General features: G+C 43.3%; 1 protein-coding gene across 7 annotated transcripts in view; it reads right to left on the reverse strand.

Annotated features, from left to right (window-relative positions):
- Positions 1–52: 52 nt before the first annotated feature.
- The window catches only part of PPIP5K1 (diphosphoinositol pentakisphosphate kinase 1), a 42,304-nt gene continuing 19,627 nt past the window's right edge, over positions 53–22,729 (reverse strand). For 2 of the 7 annotated variants that reach the window (XM_069105904.1, XM_069105905.1), the window contains exons 26-30: positions 21,124–21,249; positions 20,455–20,517; positions 14,961–15,092; positions 14,566–14,679; positions 53–1,875 (exon numbers count right to left, since the gene is read on the reverse strand). In XM_069105904.1, coding sequence (XP_068962005.1) covers positions 1,061–1,875; positions 14,566–14,679; positions 14,961–15,092; positions 20,455–20,517; positions 21,124–21,249 — 1,250 coding nt within the window. In that variant the 3' untranslated portion in view covers positions 53–1,060. Of the gene's footprint in view, positions 1,876–14,565; positions 14,680–14,960; positions 15,093–16,748; positions 16,932–20,454; positions 20,518–21,123; positions 21,250–22,729 lie in introns of all 7 variants that reach the window. The other 5 variants (XM_069105911.1, XM_069105906.1, XM_069105907.1 and 2 more) reach the window with 5 other exon arrangements.

Here is a 22,729-nt window from a genome sequence, read left to right on the forward strand (position 1 = left end):
CAATGTTCCTGCCCTCACCCAACCCAAATGACTGTATCTCCCTTCCCACCCTTCCCTCCCCCCTCCCCCCACCATCTTTGGGAAAAGCTTCACAATCACACCTGGCCCTAAGGACACAGAGAAGCAAGGATGAACCTCACAGGGATCCTAGAGTGCTTGGTCCCCAGTGGGCCCAGCCCTGGACTCACTACAGAAATATATACACACACACACACACACACACACACATACACAGGCACACGCGCACACATACATATATATATATTAAATCTTTGCTCCTGTCTGTACAATAGTGATCTCTTCTAATTGCTTAAAATAAAACCTGATTCTCTCCACTATAGACTCTCTCCCCACACTAAGCCAAGATACCCCTCAGCAGTTGGCCAAGGGTCCCCTGAAGGCAAGATACCCCTAAAGCAGCTTTAAGTGGTTACTCTTAAATCTTTAGAGCAGTTTGATACCCATCCTATGCCAGAGCTGTTGTCCAGGTGGATAGGAGGGGGGCACTTGGGGATAATATGGGAATATCTATAGCCCAATTTCAGTATCAGTGGCCACTCAGGATGGTTAATCAGGGAATGGGATCCTCTTTCCCTCTCCCAATTTGATTGGCCATCCTAAACCTTCCCAAAGAACACTGGGTGGACCTCTTGAATGCCCATGGGGCCCAAGGGACCTTAGGAGGTTATTCACCCTTTGCTAGGGCATTAGCCAGAATCCAGGGCCCACACCTAGGATCCCTTCTCCTGTCTGGGCTGGTCCTCAATTGTCTTTAGAAACAAAAGGACATTTCATTCAACTCGCAGTTACCTGGAACCCTCTGGCCTATTCGAGAAGCTGAGGACACTAAATAGGCAACCAGACCCAAGGGAGCCTTAGCAGAGTTGGCTCCACCCCAGCCCAGCTCTTGCCCCAATAATACATCTCTTAATGAGGAGAGAGGTTGCTTCCTCAGAGTCCTCTGTTTGGAGCAAAGGACTGTGACTGATAGGTGAGGTGGCCAGCAGAACTGCTGCTGGTTCAAATGACTGGTGCAATGTGACCACTAATGGCAGAGTGCTTAGTCATGTGGTGCTGGTGGGAAGGGAGACTGCTGGCTGAAGGTCAAGGATTGGTCTAAAGGGTCTGGGTCACTAGACAGGTGCTGGTCTTGAAGAACATTCTTTCCAAACAGCTGATCACCTTCCTTAGTACCCTCCTGGATTGGCTGGTCAACTTCTTCGAGACTATCTTGAGATAAGTCAGCTTTCTCAGAAGCCTCCTGGGACAGCTGATCAACCTCCTTACTACCCTCTTGGGTTGACTGGTCAACCTCCTCATCAGCCTTCTGAGTGTTCTGGTCAACCTCCTTATCAGCTTTTTGGGTTGGCCAGTCAACTTCCTCACTAGCCTCCTGGCTTGGCTGGTCAACCTCCTCAGGAATCTTCTGGGACGTGAAGCCAACTTCAGGGGCTTCCTCTGAAAGTGGGTCAGCATTCACAGTAACCTCTTGAGAGGGCTGATCAACTTCGATAGGGCCTTCTGGAGACAGCTGGTTGACCTCAGAGGTTCCCTGAGTCAGTTGCTCAACTTTCACCAGAACTTCTTGGGATGCCTGGACTACCTCTTCAGGCAGGGCTTCCTGTAACAGCTGGCCACCCTCCACAGGCATTTCCTGAGATGGCTGGATGATTTTAGATGGCCCTTTTCCCATCTCTGTGGTCTCCTTGTCCCCATCCTCAGGGATCTCCTGAGGCTGCTCATGACTTTGATGCTCTTCGCTCACTTGAGAACTCAGGTTTGGATGGTCACTGAAGCCAAACTTGGAGCCACCATCTACTGAAGTAGGGGAAGAGGGGCCAGCACTAGACACAGTGCTAGAGGGACCACTGCTATCTGTAAAGGAAAGCAAAGCGACTGAGTCAGGATAGCCAGAGGACTATGCACCACCCTCTACATGTAGCTAGAACTGCCAGACTGTGTGGGCCAGTGCCAGTCTTGCTCCAGAGGGAAGAATGGGCCCTAAAGTTCAGGGATCTGAACTCTAACTTATCAGAAATAATATTTGGTATGTTTTTTTATCACCTTATTAAACTGTAAACTCAATGAGAGCAAGGACTATGTTTTATTTAAACTCCATAGCTCTCCTAAGGGCCTACCATAGTGCACTCAACACAGCAGACACTACATAAATGTTTCTTAAATATCTTGGTGAAGAATGAAATGGGTCAGAGATGAGTTAAGAATATATCATTTTAAGGGTCTTGGCACCATAGAAAGCTTCAAAAGAGAAGGGAACAAGGCAGGTGCAAGATCATCATGAGTCACCCTAAAGCTTACAATGGGAATGTTTAAGGCCATATAGGAAAGTGCCTTCAAATGAGATATTTGTAAAGCACTTAGCACAGTGCCTGGTACATGAGCATTTGATAAATGCTTGTTCCCTTCCCTCCCCAACCCTGAATGAACTTGCAAAGCCTGGGGCAGCTGCAGAATGTAAATGTGTCATAAGTGAGGGTTGGAGGTAGGGGTCCCCATGCAGGCATAACAATGTGTAAAGATACATACATTTGTATGTATATGTATATGTATATATTTTATATAGAAACATGTGCACATGGGTACCTGTGTTTAGATAAGATATAACTCATATGAAATCACCCATATCAGAGAGAATGGAGATAGAAACAACAAGTTAAGGTTTAAAAAGTACTTTCCTCACAACAATCTTATAATACAAGGAAAGCTTGTTTTAGGAGAGACTTTGCACTCTCCCAGAACTGGCAGCACCACCAACCCAAATCTGCCGAGTTTGGATTCTGAGGAGCTTTGTTCCAACATCCACCCTCTCTCTCACACAAGAATGGAATAAAGCGAGAAAGGGAGCCTGGGAATCAGAAGTGTGCCGCACCAGCCATGACAATCTGTGATTAGATTTTACTTATTCTGGGCTAAGAAATCCACATTCAGTTGCAAAAAAAAAGGATTAAAAAAATAAAACTTGGACAGTGACCTGTGTTAGGCTGAATCCTGACCCGAGATGATGGGAATACTGTAACTGTTTTGCAGGGGAAAGTTAGCTAAAGTAAAAAAAGGGGAGGGGAAAGTTAGCTAAAGTAAAAAAGGTCGAGAACTACAGCCCAATGTGCCATCAGGAAGCTCCCAGATTGGCTGAGAATTGCTGAAACTGGTCAAATAACAAGTCAGGTCAGACTAAAGTCATTTTCATTTATTAGGGTTAGTGGATCAGGAGAATGCTAAAGACATGGTACACCTGGATTTCTGCAAAGTTTTTGAGAAAAGTTATTTACACTCCTTATGGAGAAGAATGAGAGATGTGTACACTTAGACAGATTCATAACTATCTGAGTTATTAGACCTGGAGAATATTAATTAATGTCCTGATGCCAACTTTGGAGGTTTGGAGGAGTCTTAAGGAGAGTGCCCCAGGCATCTGTTCTTGATACTACTCTATTCAATATTTTTTCATTGTCGACCTGGATGAAGGCAGGCTTTATCAATTTACAGAGAACACCAAGCTGGGGGTGGTAGAATAGTAAACAGGATGAATGACTGAGCCTAGCTCCAAAAAGTCATTAATAGGCTAGAACATTTGGGTAAATCAATAAGATGAAAAGTAATTGAAAGCAGTTTGTGTCAGCAGAAGGGAGAAGTTGGAGGGTTGGGAGCTGCTGTCCCTTGACCAGTGAGACTAAGTTTGGAAGCTCCTCCCATAAGGGAATCTATTAGATTGGAACCTATTACTCCATCTTGAGTCAGTGCAACAATAATAATGCCCTCCATTACCATGGAGCTGCTATGGCTTAACCAAGGTAAAAGATCCACTTAGGGGCTGGATTTGCAGGCCTCTTCTCCTCCATGAAAACCTAATCTATCTTGACTTATTACAATATTACAGCTCTCCATTACCACCAAACAGCCAAGCAAATGGGGTCTTCCACTAACAGGAAAGCTTCGACCTCAACCTCTACTCCTCCCTGGACTCTTTATCACTGGACCCCCCCCCAAGCTTGGTTTGGGGGCCTGCTTGCCCTTGACCAATGCCCCACTTAGAGACTGCCCCTATTTGACTATGTGTCATCCCAGCAAAACTATACCCCTCCATTCAGCATCAAGGGAGAGGGGAGCTTCCATTAACATCAAAACTTGTTCTAACACCAAGTCTTCCTTTTCCTATCAATGACTCTGGGAGAGTAAGGCTAGAATTCCTGTGCCTCTCAGTGACTGGATTTTGAAACCACCTCTTTCTAGCTCTTTGTGGAAGCTGTGTCTGCCCTGTCCCAATGAACCAGGAGGAGTAGTCATCCTCACTGCCACTTCCAGACCCTCTAGCTGCCACTATCACTTAACCTTTGACATTCACTCCACACTATCATATTCTCAGGATCCTTGTTGCAGTCTTCTATGTATCCTAAGTCATTCTTTCTCAGTGACGTTAGCACCTGGGTCACGGTATTCCCATCCACCCTATTCCCTACACTTATACTCAGGGACTTCAACATACAAGTAAATGCCCCCTCAAAACTCTGGCCTCTCAGTTCATCAACTTCAACTCTCATAACCTACACCTTCATTCCAACTCAACCACATGGCTAGGTGATACAGTGGATAGAAAGCTAGACCTGGAGTTAGGAAGACCTGAGCTCAAATTTGATCTTAGATACTTATTAGCCATGTGACCCCAAGCAAGTCACCTAACCTCTGTCTGGCTCAATTTCCTCAAACTGTAAAATGGGGATAATATTAGCACCAATAACCCAGGGTTATTGTGAAAATCAAATGAAATATTTGGAAAGTATTAGCACAATGCCTGATACATATTTTATGTTTAAGAAATATTTCTTCCAAAATATTTCCAGATCCTATACTTGACTATATGCTGCCATGGCGGGGGTGGGGAGGGAGGGGAACAAAATGTGAAACTCAAGGAATTGTGGAATTGAATCTTGTAAATTAAAGGAAACAAACAAATTAATTTAAAAAAAATATTTCTTCCTTCCCGGGAGAGCAATACCCTTGATCTCCTCACCCATAAGTCATTATTGTTGTACTTCCCTTATCCATAACCTTGACATTCCTCTCTTGGATCACAACTACCTATCTTTCTATCTCTCCTTTAGCCTTTCTTCTAAATATATTCTTTGACCTCACAACCTGCAGTCACTCCACCCCTCTCTGCTCTCAGGATATTACCCCTGTTCTGGCCTTATTTTCCCCCCTTTGAAGTTTTAATCCAGTAGTAAAGAAGTTCAATTATACACTGTCCTCTACCCTGCAAAACCTTGCCCATTTGTCACATCTCATGCCTTACTAAGTCCTATACCCTACATCCCACCATATACTCTCCTTCCTCTCACTTTTATGCTGTTAAATGCCACTAAAGGAAGTAACATAATTATGCCAACTGGATCCACTACAAATTTGTTATCTTAATACCAACTAAGACTTCACTCCTGGATAGTAATTCTTATATAGAATATATTCTTATATAGAATATAGTGTGTATGTCTGTGTGTGTGTATGTGTGTGTCTGTATACATGTGAAAAGCTCTGAATCCCAGAGGATTTTATATTTGATCCTGGAGATTATAAGGTAGCTACTGAGTGGGGTGGGATGGAGTGTGTTTGTGACATAATCAGACCTCTTCTTAGGAAACTTTGATAGGCCTTTCTCCTGAATGCCACCCTCTCAGATGAGAACCTTATCTTATATTTTACTGAAAAAAAAAAATGAGGTCATTCACTGATAATTCTCTTCTCTTTTCTTCCTCACATTACTCAGATGCTTTTGACCACTAGTATCTCCTTCACCCCAATCTTATATGAAGATGTGGCCCTTTGCCTTAAGGGCCTCTATATGCACAATGATCCCATTCTGTCCCGTTTTCTCCAACATTTTCCCCCTCTATCACTGCCACTCTCTCCCTTATCTTCAATCTCTCCCCATCTACTAGTTACTTTCCTACTGCTAACAGACAAGACCACATCTCCTCATCCTCAAAAAAAAACCAAAACCCTCACTTGATACCCCCCCCCATCATTGATTGCTAATCTAATGGCCTTTTCTTACTTCTCATCCTTCATGACCTCTCTACAGCCTTTGACACTGTTGATCACCCTCTTCTCCTTGATACTCTCTTTTCTCTAGGTTTTGGGGATACTTCCCTCCTGGTTCTCCTCTTAAACTATCTGAGGACCCCTTCTCAGTCTCCTTTGCGGGACCTTCATCCAGATTATACCTATTAACAGTGGATATCCCATAGTACTCTGTCCTGGGCTCTCTTTTCCTCTCCCCCTTGACTATTTCAATTGACACTATCATCAGTTTCCATGGATTCAATTATCTCTATGCTAATGATTCTCAAATTAACTTATTCAGCCCTAATTTCTCTGTTGATCTTCAGTCTTACATCTCTAACTGTCTACTGAACATTCAAACTGGATATCCTATAGACATCTTAAACTGAGCATGTCCAAAACTGAAGTCATAAGCTTTTCTCTAAAACCTTTCCCTCTTCCAGACTTACCTATTACTGTTCAGGGTACCACCATCATCCCAGCACCCCAAGCTCACATCCTTGATTCTCTCAACCCTCATATCCCACATGTCGCCAAGGTCTGTTTTTACCTTCATAATACCTCTTATATATGCCCCCTTCTCTTCTTTGATACTGCCATCATTCTGGTGCAGGCCCTCATCACCTCATGTATAGACTACTGCAATAGCCTGCCACAAGCTATTTATTTATCTCTCCCTACTTTAGTCCATCCTCCATTCAACTGTCAAAGTGATCTTCCTAAAAAGCAGCTCTGACCAGATCACCACCCTTCCCCACTCAATAAACTCCAGCAGCTCCCTATTACTTCTAGAATCAAATATAAATCCTCTGTTTGGTGTTCAAAGCCCTTCATAACCTGGCCCTCTCCTCCTACCTCTCTAGTCTTCTTACAGGTTATATCCTACCACATACTCTATGATCCACTCATACTTCTGTTCCTCAAACAAGACAGGCCATCTCCCCCATGGAACCTGGAATATTTTCCCTTCTCACCTCTACCTCTTGGCTTCTCTGGCTTCTTTAAAGTCCCAGATGAAATCTCACCTAAGGAAGCCTTTCCCAACCCCCCTTAATTCTAGTGCCTTTTGTTGATCATTCTCAATTTATCCTGTACATGGCTGTCTGAGTGCTATACTCCTCATCAGACTGTGAGCTTCTGGAGAGCAGGGACTGTCTTTACCTCTCTTTGTATCCCCAGAGCTTAGCACAGTGCCTGGAACACAGTAGGTGCTTAATTTTTACTATATGTGTTTATGTGTATATGAATGATAGACAGTATAGCATAGCAAATAGAAAACTGATTTCAGAATCAGGAAGACATGGGTTCAGATTGTACCCTTGACATATATTACTTGTTACTTTGGACAAATCACTTAACCTCTCAGTGCTCTCAGCAACTCTTTAAGACTAAGTTGCAAAAATACTGAGGACGGACAGACTGGAGGTAGACTTCTTCATTTGGGAATTCATCTCCCATCTTCTTCATCTCTACAGTGATGAAATCACAGGTCTGGTCATATATCCAGGGTATCCCAAATACTCAGTAAAGTTTTAAACTATTAAGCTTAAAAGTTGCACTAAGACTTCTGGAATGCCCCTTATGCATTTACATATACTTCACTATGGTATACAGTAATCCTTGGTTCTTAAAGGCTATAATAAGGAAACATAAGCACTAGCATGCTTTACTAAGATAGAAAGGCTCTGAATATGTGCCCCATGACATTGTTTGCTGTTTTTATTTTTATCTGAGCTAAATATGGAGAAGCTCATCACCACCAAGCTGGCTGCTAGGTGTGGAATTCTCAGGCCATGGAAACCCAAGAAACAAAGAAAAATACAAAATGGCTTTCAGTCTTCTGTGTTCCCTACCCCCCCCCCCATCCTTAGCTTCTTCTGTTGTGATAGTAGCAAAACGGTATTAGAGTAGGGAGAAGGTGCTAAGACTCACCCAAGTTTTAGACTGTTAACATTAACTTAGCTATTGATACTCTAAATGTGAAATCCTTGTTCAATGACCAAAAGAAGAGATTTTTTACTGGAGGAATGAACCATATCAATGATGGCATTGTTTCTCTAAATGAAACCAGAATATAGAAAAAAGACATAGCTAACTAGAATAAGAGAATATGATCTCTTTGAAAAGAAAAATTAAAGAGTTTGCAAATTTGGTTTCACTGTGAGCCCTAAGACAATAAGACACTGATGATCTCGCTTTGCTGTCCTAGTGATGATCATAAGCAAAGAGATTAACATGAAAATAATTACTGATTACATATCAACATCTATGGCAGAACACGAAGTTAAAAAAAATTCTTTGAATAATTCAACAAGATCCTCCAAAGCAAGCCAATATGTACATGGATACTCTGACATCAACGCAAAAGTAAACATAGGAGAGAACGGCAAAAATTCGTTAGAAAATATGATTCAGGAGTAAGAAACAAAAGAGAGAAAAAACTTATCACAGATATACATATATACACATACATACCTATACATACACACACATATATCTCTAATATTTTCTTGTAGATGATAACTAAAAAGTACTGGACATGATAAGTCTGAATGTTGTTGTTTAGTCATTTCAGCCACATCTGACTCTTTGTGACCCCATTTGGGGTTTTCTCAGCAAAGATACTGGAATGGTTTGCCATTTCCTTCTCCAGCTCATTTTATAGATGAGAAAACTGAGGCAAACAGAGGTTAAGTGACTTGTCCAGGGTCACACAGCTAGTAAGTGTCTGAGGTCAGATTTGAACTCAGAAAGATGAGTCTTCCTGACTCTATTCATTGTGCTTTCTAGCTACCTTATGAGCCTGAATAGCATCACAAAAATGAAACCACTGAATAACTGACATCTTACATAGTGACTTTACATTCTGTAAAACAATTTACATTATCACAATTAAGCTTCATAAAAATCCTATAAGATAGGCATATAGATATTATTATCCTCATATTACAGATGATAAAATTACGGTTTTAAGAGCTCATGCCTCTTGATCATGGCCAAACAGCCAGTGTCAAGAGGTATGATATACTTGACAGAAAATGCCAGGTAAATGATGTTGGGAGCCATTTCTGAATTATGGGTCTGTGTGCAATCAAATAATCAACTAGTTGGTTGAAAGTTAAAAACACAGAACTAGAAAAGGATGACTATGAGAAGATGATACAAATACAACCTAAACTATTCAGACAAACTATTGATGTCAAAATTTGGGAAATAGATAACTGAAAACTCATTGATTACCACAATTTCTTAAAGAAGTTTAGTTGATAATAATAAAAGTAAGGAAGCTAAAAGAGCCAAGAAACAACCTCAGCCATCAAACATAATCTCTTTGCCAAGTGAAGAGACATGGAAGTCAGAAGTAAAATCATTTGCAAATCAATACTGAGAAGGAAGAGAGGAAGCTTAAAAGCAGTATTTTGTTTTGTTTTGTTCTGCAGTGTTTCTTCTATAAAACAGTAAAAAGTAGTGGAAGGGGTAATGAATCTGTAGAAGGCAGAAAATGAGTCTTTCAGAAAGCTTTGTTTATGACCTAACTGAGCCAGATCATCAAACAGCTTTCATATATTAAATTGGGGAAAAAAAAAACAAATAAATGAAAAATGAAATAATATTTACCAGTGTTTAAAACATGTATAAAAGCTGGAACCACATTTGGACTAACATCTCAACTTCTGACGGTCCACATGGCTCAACAACTTTTCCATAGCTTACAAAATCTCTAACAGTCCCTAACAACTTATGGAGTTGCCTAGTACAGTGAGGCATTAAGTGACTTACCCATGATCACACAGGTAGTATGAGTCAGAAATGGGCCTTGGTTACTCCTAACTTTAATACTGGTTCTCTAGCACTATACTACATTGCTTTTTGAGGCCAGGAAAGTTTTTCTAAAAATCAAAGCTGTCCAACAGTGGAATGGGTTGCCTTCGAAGAGGTAGAAGCAGGATGAGCACATTAAAGCAGAGATTTCTTTCAATGCGGGTTGAACTAGAGGCCTGCTGAGGTCCCTTCCTACTCTAGGATTCTATGGATAAGCAGTCCCTAGGATTGGTACATCCATATATCTTGTATAGGGGCTGCAGATGGAACATAAGATGGGCCAAGAATTGCAAAGGGAGCAAGCTGGATTGTATTTGGGATATCACACAATTACCTGCCTTCTCAATAGGTAAGGGAGGGGATAGAGGAAGGGAGAGAATTTGGAACTCAAATTTTTAAGAAATGAATGTTAAAAATAAAGGGATAATACACAGTGCTTTTTAACGATTCCAAGCTGCTACCAGATATAAAACCTAACTTTTTTTTTTAAAGCACCAATATTTGACTACAGTATCAAAGTAAATATTCTTCCAGAGATGCTATATGGCTATGAATTGTGAAATGCCATTATCACTGAAGAATCAAAACCAGAGTCACCTAAAGAGCAATGGAGAGGTAGATGGTAGGTTGCAACATACTACCAATAATGAGGCATAAAAGTTATCATTCAGGAAATGTATTATCAAAAAAGCAGATAGGCAGAGTGGCTAATATGACAAAAAAAAGGAAAATGTTATATGTTGGAGGTAATGTGGGAGAACTGGGACACTAATGCACTGTTGGTGGAGTTGTGAACTGATTCAACCATTCTGGAGAGCAATTTGGAACTAGGCCTAAAGGGCTATAAACCTGCATACCCTTTGATCCAGCAATACCACTGCTAGGTCTATATCTCAAAGACATCCCAAAAAAAAGGAAAAAGGACCTATTTGTACAAAAATATTTATAGCAGTTCTTTCTGTGGTGGCTAAGAATTGGAAATTGAATGGATGCCCATCAATTGGTGAATGGTTAAACAAGCTGTGGTATATGATTGTTTGGAATATTATTATTGTGCTATAAGAAATGACAAGCAGTATGGTTTCAGAAAAAACAAGACTTACATGAACTGACAGAGAGTGAAGTGAACAGAACCAGAAGAATGCTGTACACCATAACAGCAATATTGTCCACTGAAGAACTATGAATGACTCAGCTATCCTCAGAAATACAAAGATCCAAGGCAATCCCAAAGGACTAATGATGAAGCATACTATCCACCTCCAGAGAAAGAACTGATATTGACTGAATACAGACTGAACCATACTATTTTTCATTTTCTTTCTTTCTTTTCTTTTATTCAACTCTTCTTGTACAAAATGACTCATCATGTAAATGTTTTACACAATTGCACATGTATTGCTTACTGTCTCAGGGAGGGGGAGGGGAAAGGGGGAGGGACAGAATTTGGAACTCAAAACTTAAAAATGTTAAAAAAAATTTTTTTTAAACAGATAGGCTGGGGGCAACTAGATGCAGCAGTGAATACAGCACCGGCCCTGGAGTCAGGAGGACCTGAGTTCAAATCTGATCTCAGACACTTACCACTTACTAGCCATGTGACCTTGGGCAAGTCACTTAACCCCAAATGCCCTGCCTTCTCCTCTGCAAAAAGGAAATAAATAAATAAAACAGACAGGCTAGTCACATGGCAAGATCAAAAGATAAGAAAAAGAAAACCTGGATGTAGTGGAAGGTCTCCCAACAACGTATCCTCTATGGAGGATATAAGGGAAGACATAGGCCAGAATCATACAGAATGAGAAGGTACGAATGAATTACAATCTTTATCCCTGGAGGGTATGCCTATAGCAAGAAGATCTGGAAAGTCCTGAAATATTCAATTGAGAATAATAGCCAATCCACTGGATGACCAATATCCAAAAAGAAGCTGACAGGATGTAACAATAAGCTAATTTAATACGATGAGACTTAATAGGTATGACTGTAAAGTTCTGTACTTAAATTAAAAAAAAAACACCTTTTTAGGTTTAGATGAGGAAAGCATGGCTAGGCAACAGTTTGTATTAAAAAGATCTGGGGATTTTAGTAAACATCAAGTTTAACACAAGGCAATAATAATAGATCATATTTATTGAGTACTTTCAAGTCAACCAAACACTCTTCTGACAACCATTACAGTTTAATAGGAGGAAAACTTCCTATCTGAGCTATTTGAAAATTGAAAAAGCTATCTTAAAGATTAGTGAGTTCCCCATCAATGGACACAATGAAGCAAAGTCTGGATTACCACTTCTGGGCCATCTTGTAGAAGAGATAAGTGTTTAGGTAATAGTTAGACTAGAAGACCCTCAAGATCACACTAAATGGGGGCGGAGCCAAGATGGCAGAGTAGAAGCAGGACCTCCCCACTGCTCTGGCTTCCACCTTCCCCAATCCATGTAAAAGGGGACTCTAAACAAACTTTGGAGCTGCAGAACCCACAAAATGACGCAAAGAAGCTAACCTCCTGCTGAGGACAGCCCAGCAGGCCGGCAGGAATAGACCAGGGCAGTGCTCTGGGAGCCGAGCCCAGTCCCACACCAAGGCTTTAGCCCCAGGGCGGGCCTGACCAGCCACCGGCCAGAGGGACTCCAGATCAGCAGCAGCTGTGGCTGTTTCCAGATTCATCAACACACAGATGCGAAGGTCAAAGTGAGAGGTCAGTGCAGTCTGGACTTTGGGACCAGTAAGTGGGAGTGCGTGGCTTTTGCCCCCGGGGCGAGAAGCAGCTGAGGCGCCAGCACAGTCAGCCAGCTCCACGTGGCAGGTTCATCTCCTGGCCTGCAAAGTGTAGGGGGACTAAGCACCAGTCTGAGGGGTAATAGCTCTTGCTTTAACCTGCTTGGATCTGGATTGCAGTCTAGGGTGGAGGTCCTGGGGTGTGTGACCAGCTTGCCAGAGCGTGTGGAGACCTCAGCAGAGGGCACCCATCTAATACCTACGGCAGCTGAGAAAACCCCAGCGTTTGGGACGAAAGTTCCCCTGTCTGGCAGCAGAGTCCTACTGTGGCAAAAAGCCCAGGGTTCAAGTGACTGAGGAACGACATGACCAGGCAAAGGAAACAAAGCAGACAGAAGATTCCAATATTACACTCCTATTTTGGAGACAAAAAGGAGCAAAGCATGGAAGAGGAGGAAGAGAGTGAAGTCAGAACTCCTGAACCAAAAGCTTCAAAGGAAAATACGAGCTGGTTACAGGCCATAAAGGACCTTAAGAAGCAGATAAGAGAAGTGGAGGAAAAATTGGGAAGAGAAATGAGAACAATGCAAGAAAATTATGAAATGAGAGTCAACAGCCTGACTGAGGAAAATAATACTTTAAAAAACAGACTGACTCAAATGGCAAAAGAGACTCAAAAAGGCAATGAGGAGAAGAATGCCTTAAAAAGTCGAATTTGCCAGATGGAAAAAGAATCTCAAAAGCTCAATAAGGAGAATCATGGCTTCAGAATTAGATCAGAGAAAATGGAAGCTAATGACTTTATGAGAAATCAAGATGCCAATAAACAGATACAAACAAATGAAAGAATAGAAGGCAATGTGAAATATCTCATGGGACAAACCACTGACCTGGAAAATAGATCTAAGAGAGATAATTTAAAAATTATTGGACTACCTGAAAGTCATGATCAAAGTAAGAACCTAGAAATCATCAAAAAAAAAAAAAAGATCACACTAAATCCTGACATTCTAATGGTTTCAAATGGCAAGTGCTGCTCCACAATCCTGGTCACTATAACTCATATGAGAAAAATTTGAGTCCCTCCCTCAGTTCTATCTCTAATGTAATCCAAGCAAAATAATGAAAGCAAGTTACACCTGACTACAGTCGTTAAGCAAATGATAAGCATTCTGGGGAAAGTCTCAGTATCTATAGCCCAAAATCATCATCCAGTAATCTACCTACCCACTGTCATTTTTTCCTCCCTCACTGCCACAGCAAAAGAAAACATCTTGTGACCTGTCCACAAGGAAACAAATGGCTGAGACAATCAAGAAGACCTACATACTACCCCCAAGGAGCGAGGGTAGGATAAGGAGTCAGGGTAGGCAGGATGCCTCCTCCTCTTCCCCAGTGTCCTTCAAGTTCACTGGAGAACTGGCACTGCCTGAGAATGAGCTGAGAAAGCTGGACATGGAACAGTCAGTAACAGGCTTTGATATACTATTCCTGTCTCTGTTCTATATATCCATCTCTCCTCCCTAGGCATATGTTCCTGGAAGGAGATAAATAGTCTAACTAGAGATATAAAGGGAATCAAGTTTCTATTCTTTCCTCCTCAGAGGGTGTTTCTCCCTCTACAATCTGATTTGGTGGCCTTCCTCCTCATTATCTCTCAGGCTTACCTCCAATAAGGAGGAATGATGAGGCAAAGTGGGCCAAGAATGCAGAGGTGAAGAGGGAGAAGATACTCCCCACATTATAACTTCCTAGCCTTAATTATAGTGGATGGGGATACACCACCCTATAAGATGTCTATTTTCCTCTTCCCTAGTTCTACTATCTTTCATCCACCTGCCTCTCATCCCACAACCCTCCTGATCCCTTCCCCATTCATCTATTTTCCCATCCCTTCATCCCCTACCCATTATGCCCCTATTCCCTCCCCCCAAGAGCACTCACACCATGGGGGCTTCTCAGAGCGCTGCCGGAGCTGCAAAGGGGGTGAGTGAAGGGTCTGGGGTGGAGCAAATGGGCCCCCAGGAGCCTGGTTGCTGTGCATGGAATCAAACAGAGCTGGAGAGGGAAGAAAGAATACATATGAATGGGAGTTTGAGTGTGGGGGGGGGGGGTGACCAAGGCCATTACTCACAGGTCTCAGCTACTATACCCCTTCTCAGCCCTCTCATGTTGAAAAACTGGGAAGAAACCATTTCCAGAGATGCTAGGGGTCAGCAAAGGCCTATGTGCGATCAGATTTTCCTTCCTAGCCTTGCCCAGCCCTATCCTGCCATGGTTCTCTGGCTCAGACCATACCTTGGAAGAAGAGAGGGAAAGGTCAGAGGGAATCTTCATACCTGCAGATACTTGGGCATCTGTGTGCCGTTGGCAGACTGAACTCAGGAATTCATTCACTTGGCGAAGGGAGAGAGCGTTGTGCAGAGTCTCCAGTGGGTAGATGGTGGGCACCATGGAACAACCTTCAAATCCTGCCACGGTTAAGGTTAAAAGTGAACAAAATAAGCAAAAAAAGAAAAAGGCAGAAGATACCTGACCAGGCCTCAAGGAAACTGGTAAAGTGAGTTCCTAAGGCACCAGGATAGTGAGCTATTTCTCAAAAGCTAGTACCATTGAGCCCCTAAAAAAGTGAGATTTCCAGAATTACTAGGAAAGGAAATTCTGAGGATCCCCTGTTTAACCTTACCTTTCTTTCCTTCAGTCCCCCTGGGCAGTCTACTCTCCCAAAAAACTTGCCCCTAAAGACCCACAATTGCTCTACTCATGAAACCCTAATCTACAAATGCCTAATTTAGAAGGCTATTGTAATTTTACTGAAGTCAACCCCTAAAACCTTCTAGGAGAAAAAGATGTGAGTGCAGAACAAGATACAATAGTATCTGACATAAGGGGAGGTTACAGGATTGGGAGGAAGTAGAGGATTCTAGAATGAAAAGGCAATGGGTTTAGAGTCTAAAAGCATATGGAGTTGGAGGTGGGAGAATGGGTGGAACATGCAGATTCAGAAAGTGAGTGGAGAGGTGGAATCTTTAGAAGTTGAAAAAGCATGCAGTACACACAGAGTTCAGCCCAACAAAACCACATGCATGAAGCAGGCTGGAGGGTGAGAGGTCTTCCTTGGTTAATTTCCGTCACATCAAAAATCTCTCCTTTGGGAGGCCTCAGCCCTATGGACAGCAATTTCCCAATCAGAAGAATGGGTCAGGTTCTCTCCAAGGAAAACCACTTTCTTGCTCTCTTCCCAATAATTTCAATGTTGGTCTCCACATTCACTGTCCAGGGTAGTGACAAAACAAAGCTAGATACATTTGTGATTTTAACCCCAAGGGCTGGTATGAAGCAAAATCCCCCTCTTGGAAGAACAAGCATGCACCTGAAAAACTATTTCAGATAGTCCTTCTCATATGTTTTCCCAAGGGGTATTGGGAGAGGAGGACATAAAGGTCTTTGAGACTCCAATCTCCCATTCCATAAACTGGACAACTTTGTAGCTCAAAGGACTCAGTCCTCTCTTTGCAACTCTACCTTACCTTCTCCCTGCCTCTGGCCCTGCCCTTATCCCAGGCCTTGCTAAGGAAACAAGGAAGGCTCTTTCCAACAACTCTAAGCCTCCCTATTTTTTCCCTACTGTGCAGCAGCAGCAGTGGTGGTGTCTCTTTGACCTTGGATAATGTGCTATAATGTGCTTTGGCTCCTGAGATAAAAGGAACAAGTAGCCAAAGGGAATTTTCCTTTTTCAGTGAGGAGTCAGAGAGAGGAGAGTTTCTTTTTTTTTTCTTCTCAAGTGGAGGATGGTAGTAAGGGGGAGAAGGAATTACGGTAACAGAGCAAAAGAAATTCCTCTATGTTGAATAGATTTAGGTGCCTAGGGAACAGTGGTCTGAAGATCAGTTCTAGGAGTAAGGACAGTAAGGAGAAGACAGAAAAGGAGGCAGTAAAAGGTAGCAGGGTTAGGGGGTGGAGTAAAAAAGAACAGCCAATGCTACAGTTACCAGACAGCCTGGTCCCAGAACCATCTAAGCTGCTCAATGCACCAACACGTAGCCTCAGGAAAGGTATAGGTAAATAGGCAGGCTCTCCTGCTAGTATAGCAACAAGCAAAGCAGCCAGCTGGGTAGAAAGGGTACCGTAGAGGCACTCGGGATCATCCTGGCCTGAGCGTAGCCAGTTCCGGAAGAGGCGAAGGTGGTAGGAGCACTGGTGCAGGTGATGCGCCAGCGTGGCATCCAAGGAGATTGGCCAGCCCCCTGGGCAGTCGGAGGAGAAACTGCGCAACAGCTGGACCACAGGGTGCTGGTCATCCAGCAGCTCTGCAGGACAGGGCCATAAAGAAAAGCAGAGAGACAGAGAAACAAGATGGAGAGTGAGGGGGGCACTGGCTAACAGAAGCATAAGAAGGAGATAGGGTTGTGACCCCAATGAATGTGGGCTACCCAGCTCCAAAAATGAGCTAAAAGAGAAGGGGAGATGGACAAGGCCACAAGATATCTTCAGCAAGAAAATGAAAAGAGGTAGATAAGAATATAAAATTAAGCCTGAGAAGAAAGCAAAGACTTGAGACCCCCGCCACACCAGCCTCTGAGGCCTGCCAGCACTGTGCATTTTTTATTTTAAAGATGCCTGCAGACTTTGGTGTCTGCAGGGATGAGCTGGCAGCAGCATCCTGGCTTGAGCACCCCGACCTTGATCTCTGCTGGTCTGCACGAGCAAAAGGCTGCTACCAATATCAGGGGGTTCTTGAGGATAAGATGGAGGTGATGAGGACCAAGGGCACACAGAGAGACAAGAATGGGGCAGAGATGAGCATCTATCAAGGCTCAAACTGAAGCTTGAACTATTTGCAAGGGCTAATACCTGGCCTCTCTGAGCCATACCCTGGGAGAACCACTGCTAGGTCCAAAAGACTGGGCAAAAAGTCCAGTACAGGAACACTGACAAAGCATGAAACCAAGCCAATTATGCTTCAATAAAGTCACTGAATACAAATACCAGTATCAAATGGTATCGATGATTATACGACATGATGACCCCAAACCATCATAACCTCCAACCTGGAACCTGTCCCAGGAGTCACTAGCAGACAAAGGAAGTCGGCCAGCCCTGAATTCATTTACATGGGCCAGACTTTGGATTGTTTTTCATTTTCTTCTTATGGCTATTAAGTCTGACTGCATCTTATTCAGCCAGTGGGTGGGAGAATTTCAATTTAATTCCATTCATGTGCTGGCTAAATATCGATTCTTTTTGATTAATTGCTCCTTGTTGATTGCTGATCTCTGTAATGAAACTGCAAAGGACTGCAGACATGGAAAGGTCCAGAAGGAAGGTGCAGGGCAGGAGAAGGGACAGATTCTTAAAGAGGATCACAAACTTAGAGGGCCTGACCCAAGGGGTGGGCAAAAAGGGCTGGGTGGAAGCTGAGCATAGGGCATAGGGTCAGAAGCAAATGTGTGAGTTAAGGATTCGTGGTCAGTTTTGAGACATATTGATGTGCTTGGGCTATACACACTACTTGAGCTCATACTTAGGATTATCAGATTTAGTCTTGCTCCAGAGACTGATCTGAAGAGCAGTAACTGTGGCCATCATCAGAAATCCCAGGAACTTTTCAGCACACACTGACAACAGCTTATAGCCATTTCATAGTCCTAGTCTCTTCTTTCATGGTATCTTGGCTTCTTCAAATAGGTTTAGATTATGGTCTGATAACTGACCACATATATGGTCAGGTTTACTCCAATCCTGTGATGTGTTCACATGAAGGATGTGAACATGTCCCCACAAGGGACAGAGAATTCAGGACTAAGATCTTCAAGGGTAGTGCTGGGCCACATACTGGTCTCACATTTTGGGGAAGAAAGAAAGCAGCTCTGCCTTTCCTCCAAATCTAACTTTTCCAGGCATTGCTTTGAAGCCAAGAATTCTGATGAGTTGATGGATGGTGCTAGGTGTACCCATATATGTTGAATGTCCTGCCATAAGCAACAGATACAAACATCACCTTTATGGCTATGCCATCAGCCAAGAAAAGCCTTGGCCTTATCAGAGCCTCAGGGACATTCTGGAGGTCAGGAGTAGAAACTAGACTGTCTACTCCAAGTGGCAACTCCCAGCTTCCCTTACTGCTACCTAGCAAGTATCAAATCTAAGAACTTCTTGGCCAGTATAAATTCTAAGCTCAAAGGCAAGAAGACTGACTGGGACCATAAGAGCTCTGAGGAGACAGGCAGGACTGGCAAATAGGCAAAAGAGAACATGGCAGCAGCCCTTTCCTACTTGGTCCTTGAATTCTCTCCAACCTTGCCTTCTTCTCTGTGGGAGGGTTACCACCTTAGACTTCAAGAAAGGAAACATCAGATACTAGACTTCATTTTCTGGATTTGGAGGGCTGTTTTGCATATCATTTCAAAGCTCCATACTTTGAAACTGGGGCTCCTGAGATTCCACACTCCAGGAATATGGGTTCTAGAATTTGCTCTAGAGATGACCATGATTCAGAAGACCTAGAAAAGCTCAGAATCAGCTCCTCTTCAGCTGCAGAAGCTGACCTGGACTCCACACTCTGAATGAGAGCACTTCTGCCAAAAATTCTCAGGGAGGCTAGAGCATGTTCTGACTGGGAAAGTGGGGGTTCTTGAGCCCAGAAAGAGAAGATAACAAGGTCTAGCGCAGGTGGTGAGACTGGAGAGAGAGCAGACAGGGAGACCCCAGCACAAAGGCCTGATTATGCCCATGGTCACCGAGGCAGATGGAGTGGGGAGTCCAGAATCAAGAGATCCCTCCAGGTAGCTGGGCTTGATCCTGATTTCTTTGGAGGATCTTAGCCCTTGGGAAAGAAAGTTGTGGATAGAAAACTTCATTTACTCTAAACACAGATCCCAAAGATATAAACAAGTATACAAAGGATTAAACTCCATTGCTGGGATGCCACTCCCTTCCCAATCCCCTCCCATCCAGGATCCCACAAAGAACTCACAGTTCAACAGTGCTTGAATTGGTGCCTCAAAGCCCTCCAGGTCTGGTACTCCCTTAATCCCTCCACTTCCAGATGTAAATTATGCCCTGGGCAAGCTGATGGTATAAAACTGCTCTTCTTACTCCTCTCAGTCTGATGTTGGAACTGACTCCGTTCCTTCCCCCTGCCTCTACCACAGACACCCCTCACAAACCACTCTGGGTTTCTGCCTTCCAGGCCCAGATGCCAGGTTAGTAGCAACATGAAGCAGATGGCAAGAGCACGAGAACCACGCAGCACACACACAATGGTAGGAATAAGAAGATGGGAAGAAACTCTGTACTCCATGGATTGAAGGTGAGAATAGGAATGAGTGGGGGGTGGGGCACCATCTCCAAATAAGAAGAAATTAGTCTTTTCTCCTATACACAAAAGGTAGGGAGGGGCATTAAAAGATCCAAGTTACATGAGCTGCAGGGGAGAAGGAAAAGGGTATGAGAGTTTAGGCATTATATAGTACTCTCCCTGAGAATGGGAATCATTTTTCACATCCATATAAGGCCCCAAATTGGGAATGTTGTGAGAGAAAATTAAATAGAGTTTTAGTGATGATGGTGACAAAGATGACAATGGGAGTGATGGTGATGGAAGGTAAGACTGAGACTAGTCAAGAAGATAGGAACAGTGTGGGGTGTACACAGCCAAAGTGGTCATGGTCAGAACAAGAGAATATTCAGGCAGGGGACCCAGTGAAGGACACATCAAGGTGTCAACACACAGGAAAAAAGAGAGAGGTCAGTGCCAGGGGTCAGATGTAAGTATCTGGGTCAGTGAAAGTGACATGATGAGGTATGACATCAAGTCAGAAGCAAACGTACCGTTAGTCGGATGCTTTGCAAACGACACAGAAAATCGCTTTACAGCCGGGACAGACAAGAACTCTGAGGAGAGAAGACATCATGGGGATTATACCTGCATCTGTCCCTTCCCCCTACACTAAACTCTACCTGCAACATGCCCTCTTTGTCCTATACACCCAAACCTGACCCTTTCCCAACTACCATACAAACACTTCTCTGACAATTACATAAAACTCTCCCCTTGTAAAATGGCTCTATGAGAAATCATACCCCATAGGCCTTTCCATATATTCTCATCTTCATCACATCCTGGGTCTGCTCTTATTTGGAAATCAAGTCCCAGTGGGACTCTTGGTCCCTATCCCAGGTGCTACCTCAGCTGGATCTCTTGGGATTCCAGCCATAAATGTGTCATAGCCCTCTCTACTATTTGTTATTCACCCACACTGTCTAGAGTGCAGGAAAGAAAGGGTAGAAGTAAAATGATTGGAATGCATTTGGATAGCTACATGGAGTGAAATGTACTTAATATTAGCAGGGGAGCATTTCTTTCACCCACACAGTAGGCTCCTTCTGCTGCAATGTCATCTGGCAGACTACATGGTTCCTTAGCCACAGGCTCATAAGGGAGATGAAGGGGAGATGGGGTGGGCTAAGGAAAGGAACTGCTGCCCCCAACCCACATACCATCTCGGTGCATCAGGCTGGCAGGTGGGAGTTTTTTGCCATGGCTGCGAGCGTAGTCCTGGAGATTCGGGGCACTGGATGAACCACCCAGCACTGTGGTGCTGAACAGCCCTGTGCACTGTGAGCCTGCAAAGCCGGAAGCATGTTAACAGCCAAACAAAGCTGCAACTACTACATACTTAACAACACACACATACACACACACAGGGCAAAGCCATTCATAGCTGCCGTACCACCACACATAGCCTTCACTGCCACACACTACTATACTTGGCAAGTTAATGAAAGAGAGGGGCCTTGTGCGCAGGCCCATAGCAAGGGGAAAAAGTTGTTACTCCATGCAGTTTAGTCATTTTAGGGGAGTCAAAGCTGCTTGGAGGGATAAGTTATACTTTGTCCTCCTTCAGAATGATTCCCTAAAATGCCAGGGGAGACAGCTTCTCCTGGATTCTCCATACCTATTTGATGTTCCCCGATCCTGAGAACAGAGCTTGAGGTACCCCAGGCCCTTGGGGCAGAGAGAAGAACAACTTTGGGTGAAGCCAGAGACCAGATCCCAGGGTCTTAATGGCTCCCTTCCATTCTCCTTATAGTCTTTCACTCCCTCTGCCTCCCCAACCAGGCTTTTGGGGCCTTAAGCTTTCTCCAAGAAAGAAATCATGAGACTCAAATAATTTCAGAGCTGTAAGGAACCTTGGAGATCACCATAAACAGCCTCCCTCTTTTACAAAAGAGAAAACTAAGACCTTGAAAACTTATGTTCACTTGTACAGGTCTCCTAACAGTCAGTTTAATTCTACCAACAAGCAAAAAGAAGTTTTACTCCTTGAAATGGTGTAGAGTTGTCTACCCCTGTTTAAACTGGCACATTCCTCTTATCTCCCTTCCCCTTAAAAAAACACCTTATAGGGCACTATAGTGAGCTCCACAGTTAATGAACATTGTAAAGAATGCCTATAATATGAGAAACACCATTCTAGGCATGGGATACAGAGGAAAAGGTAACAAAAATGAAAGACATGATTACTGACCAAAAAAAAAAGACTTACTATCAAGCAGCAACCATCTTTACCTAAACGCAATACTGAAAGTCAGATGTCCACATGGTAGGGACACACATAGCCCTAGAGATTATATGATTTTAAAGTCAAAGGGATCTTGGACATTACCTAGGCCAACCATTTCATTTTATAAATGAGAACACTGCAGGCCAAAGAAGGAAAGTTAATTTCCCAAGATTAGAGAATAAAAGTGGTAAAAGTGGCAGTACCCAGGTCCTCAGGTTCCAAACTCATGGCACTTTCCTTTATAACACTTTTCTTCTATGAGGGAACTTCAGGGGCGAACTTCAGAATCATAATGCCAAAACAGAGAAAAGATCTTAGTTTGGTCCATCAGGTACAGGATCCCCAAAAGAAAGACAAGAAGGGCTACTACCCCTAAGATCTTTCTCTGTCCCACAATGGAAACAAGATGCCCCTAGATGGACCTGTCTTCTGCTCTGAAGGGGTTTTTTGCCCTGCCAATGATTTTAGTGAGAGGATGAACTCAAATTGCTGCCTAACCTCCTGTGACTTGCAGCTCCCATTACTACACTTTGTCAAGG

This window comes from Petaurus breviceps, unplaced genomic scaffold, assembly GCF_028583685.1.
Source record: "Petaurus breviceps papuanus isolate PSGF00001 unplaced genomic scaffold, PetGlider_PUasm1.0 77, whole genome shotgun sequence".
NCBI lineage: Eukaryota > Metazoa > Chordata > Mammalia > Diprotodontia > Petauridae > Petaurus > Petaurus breviceps.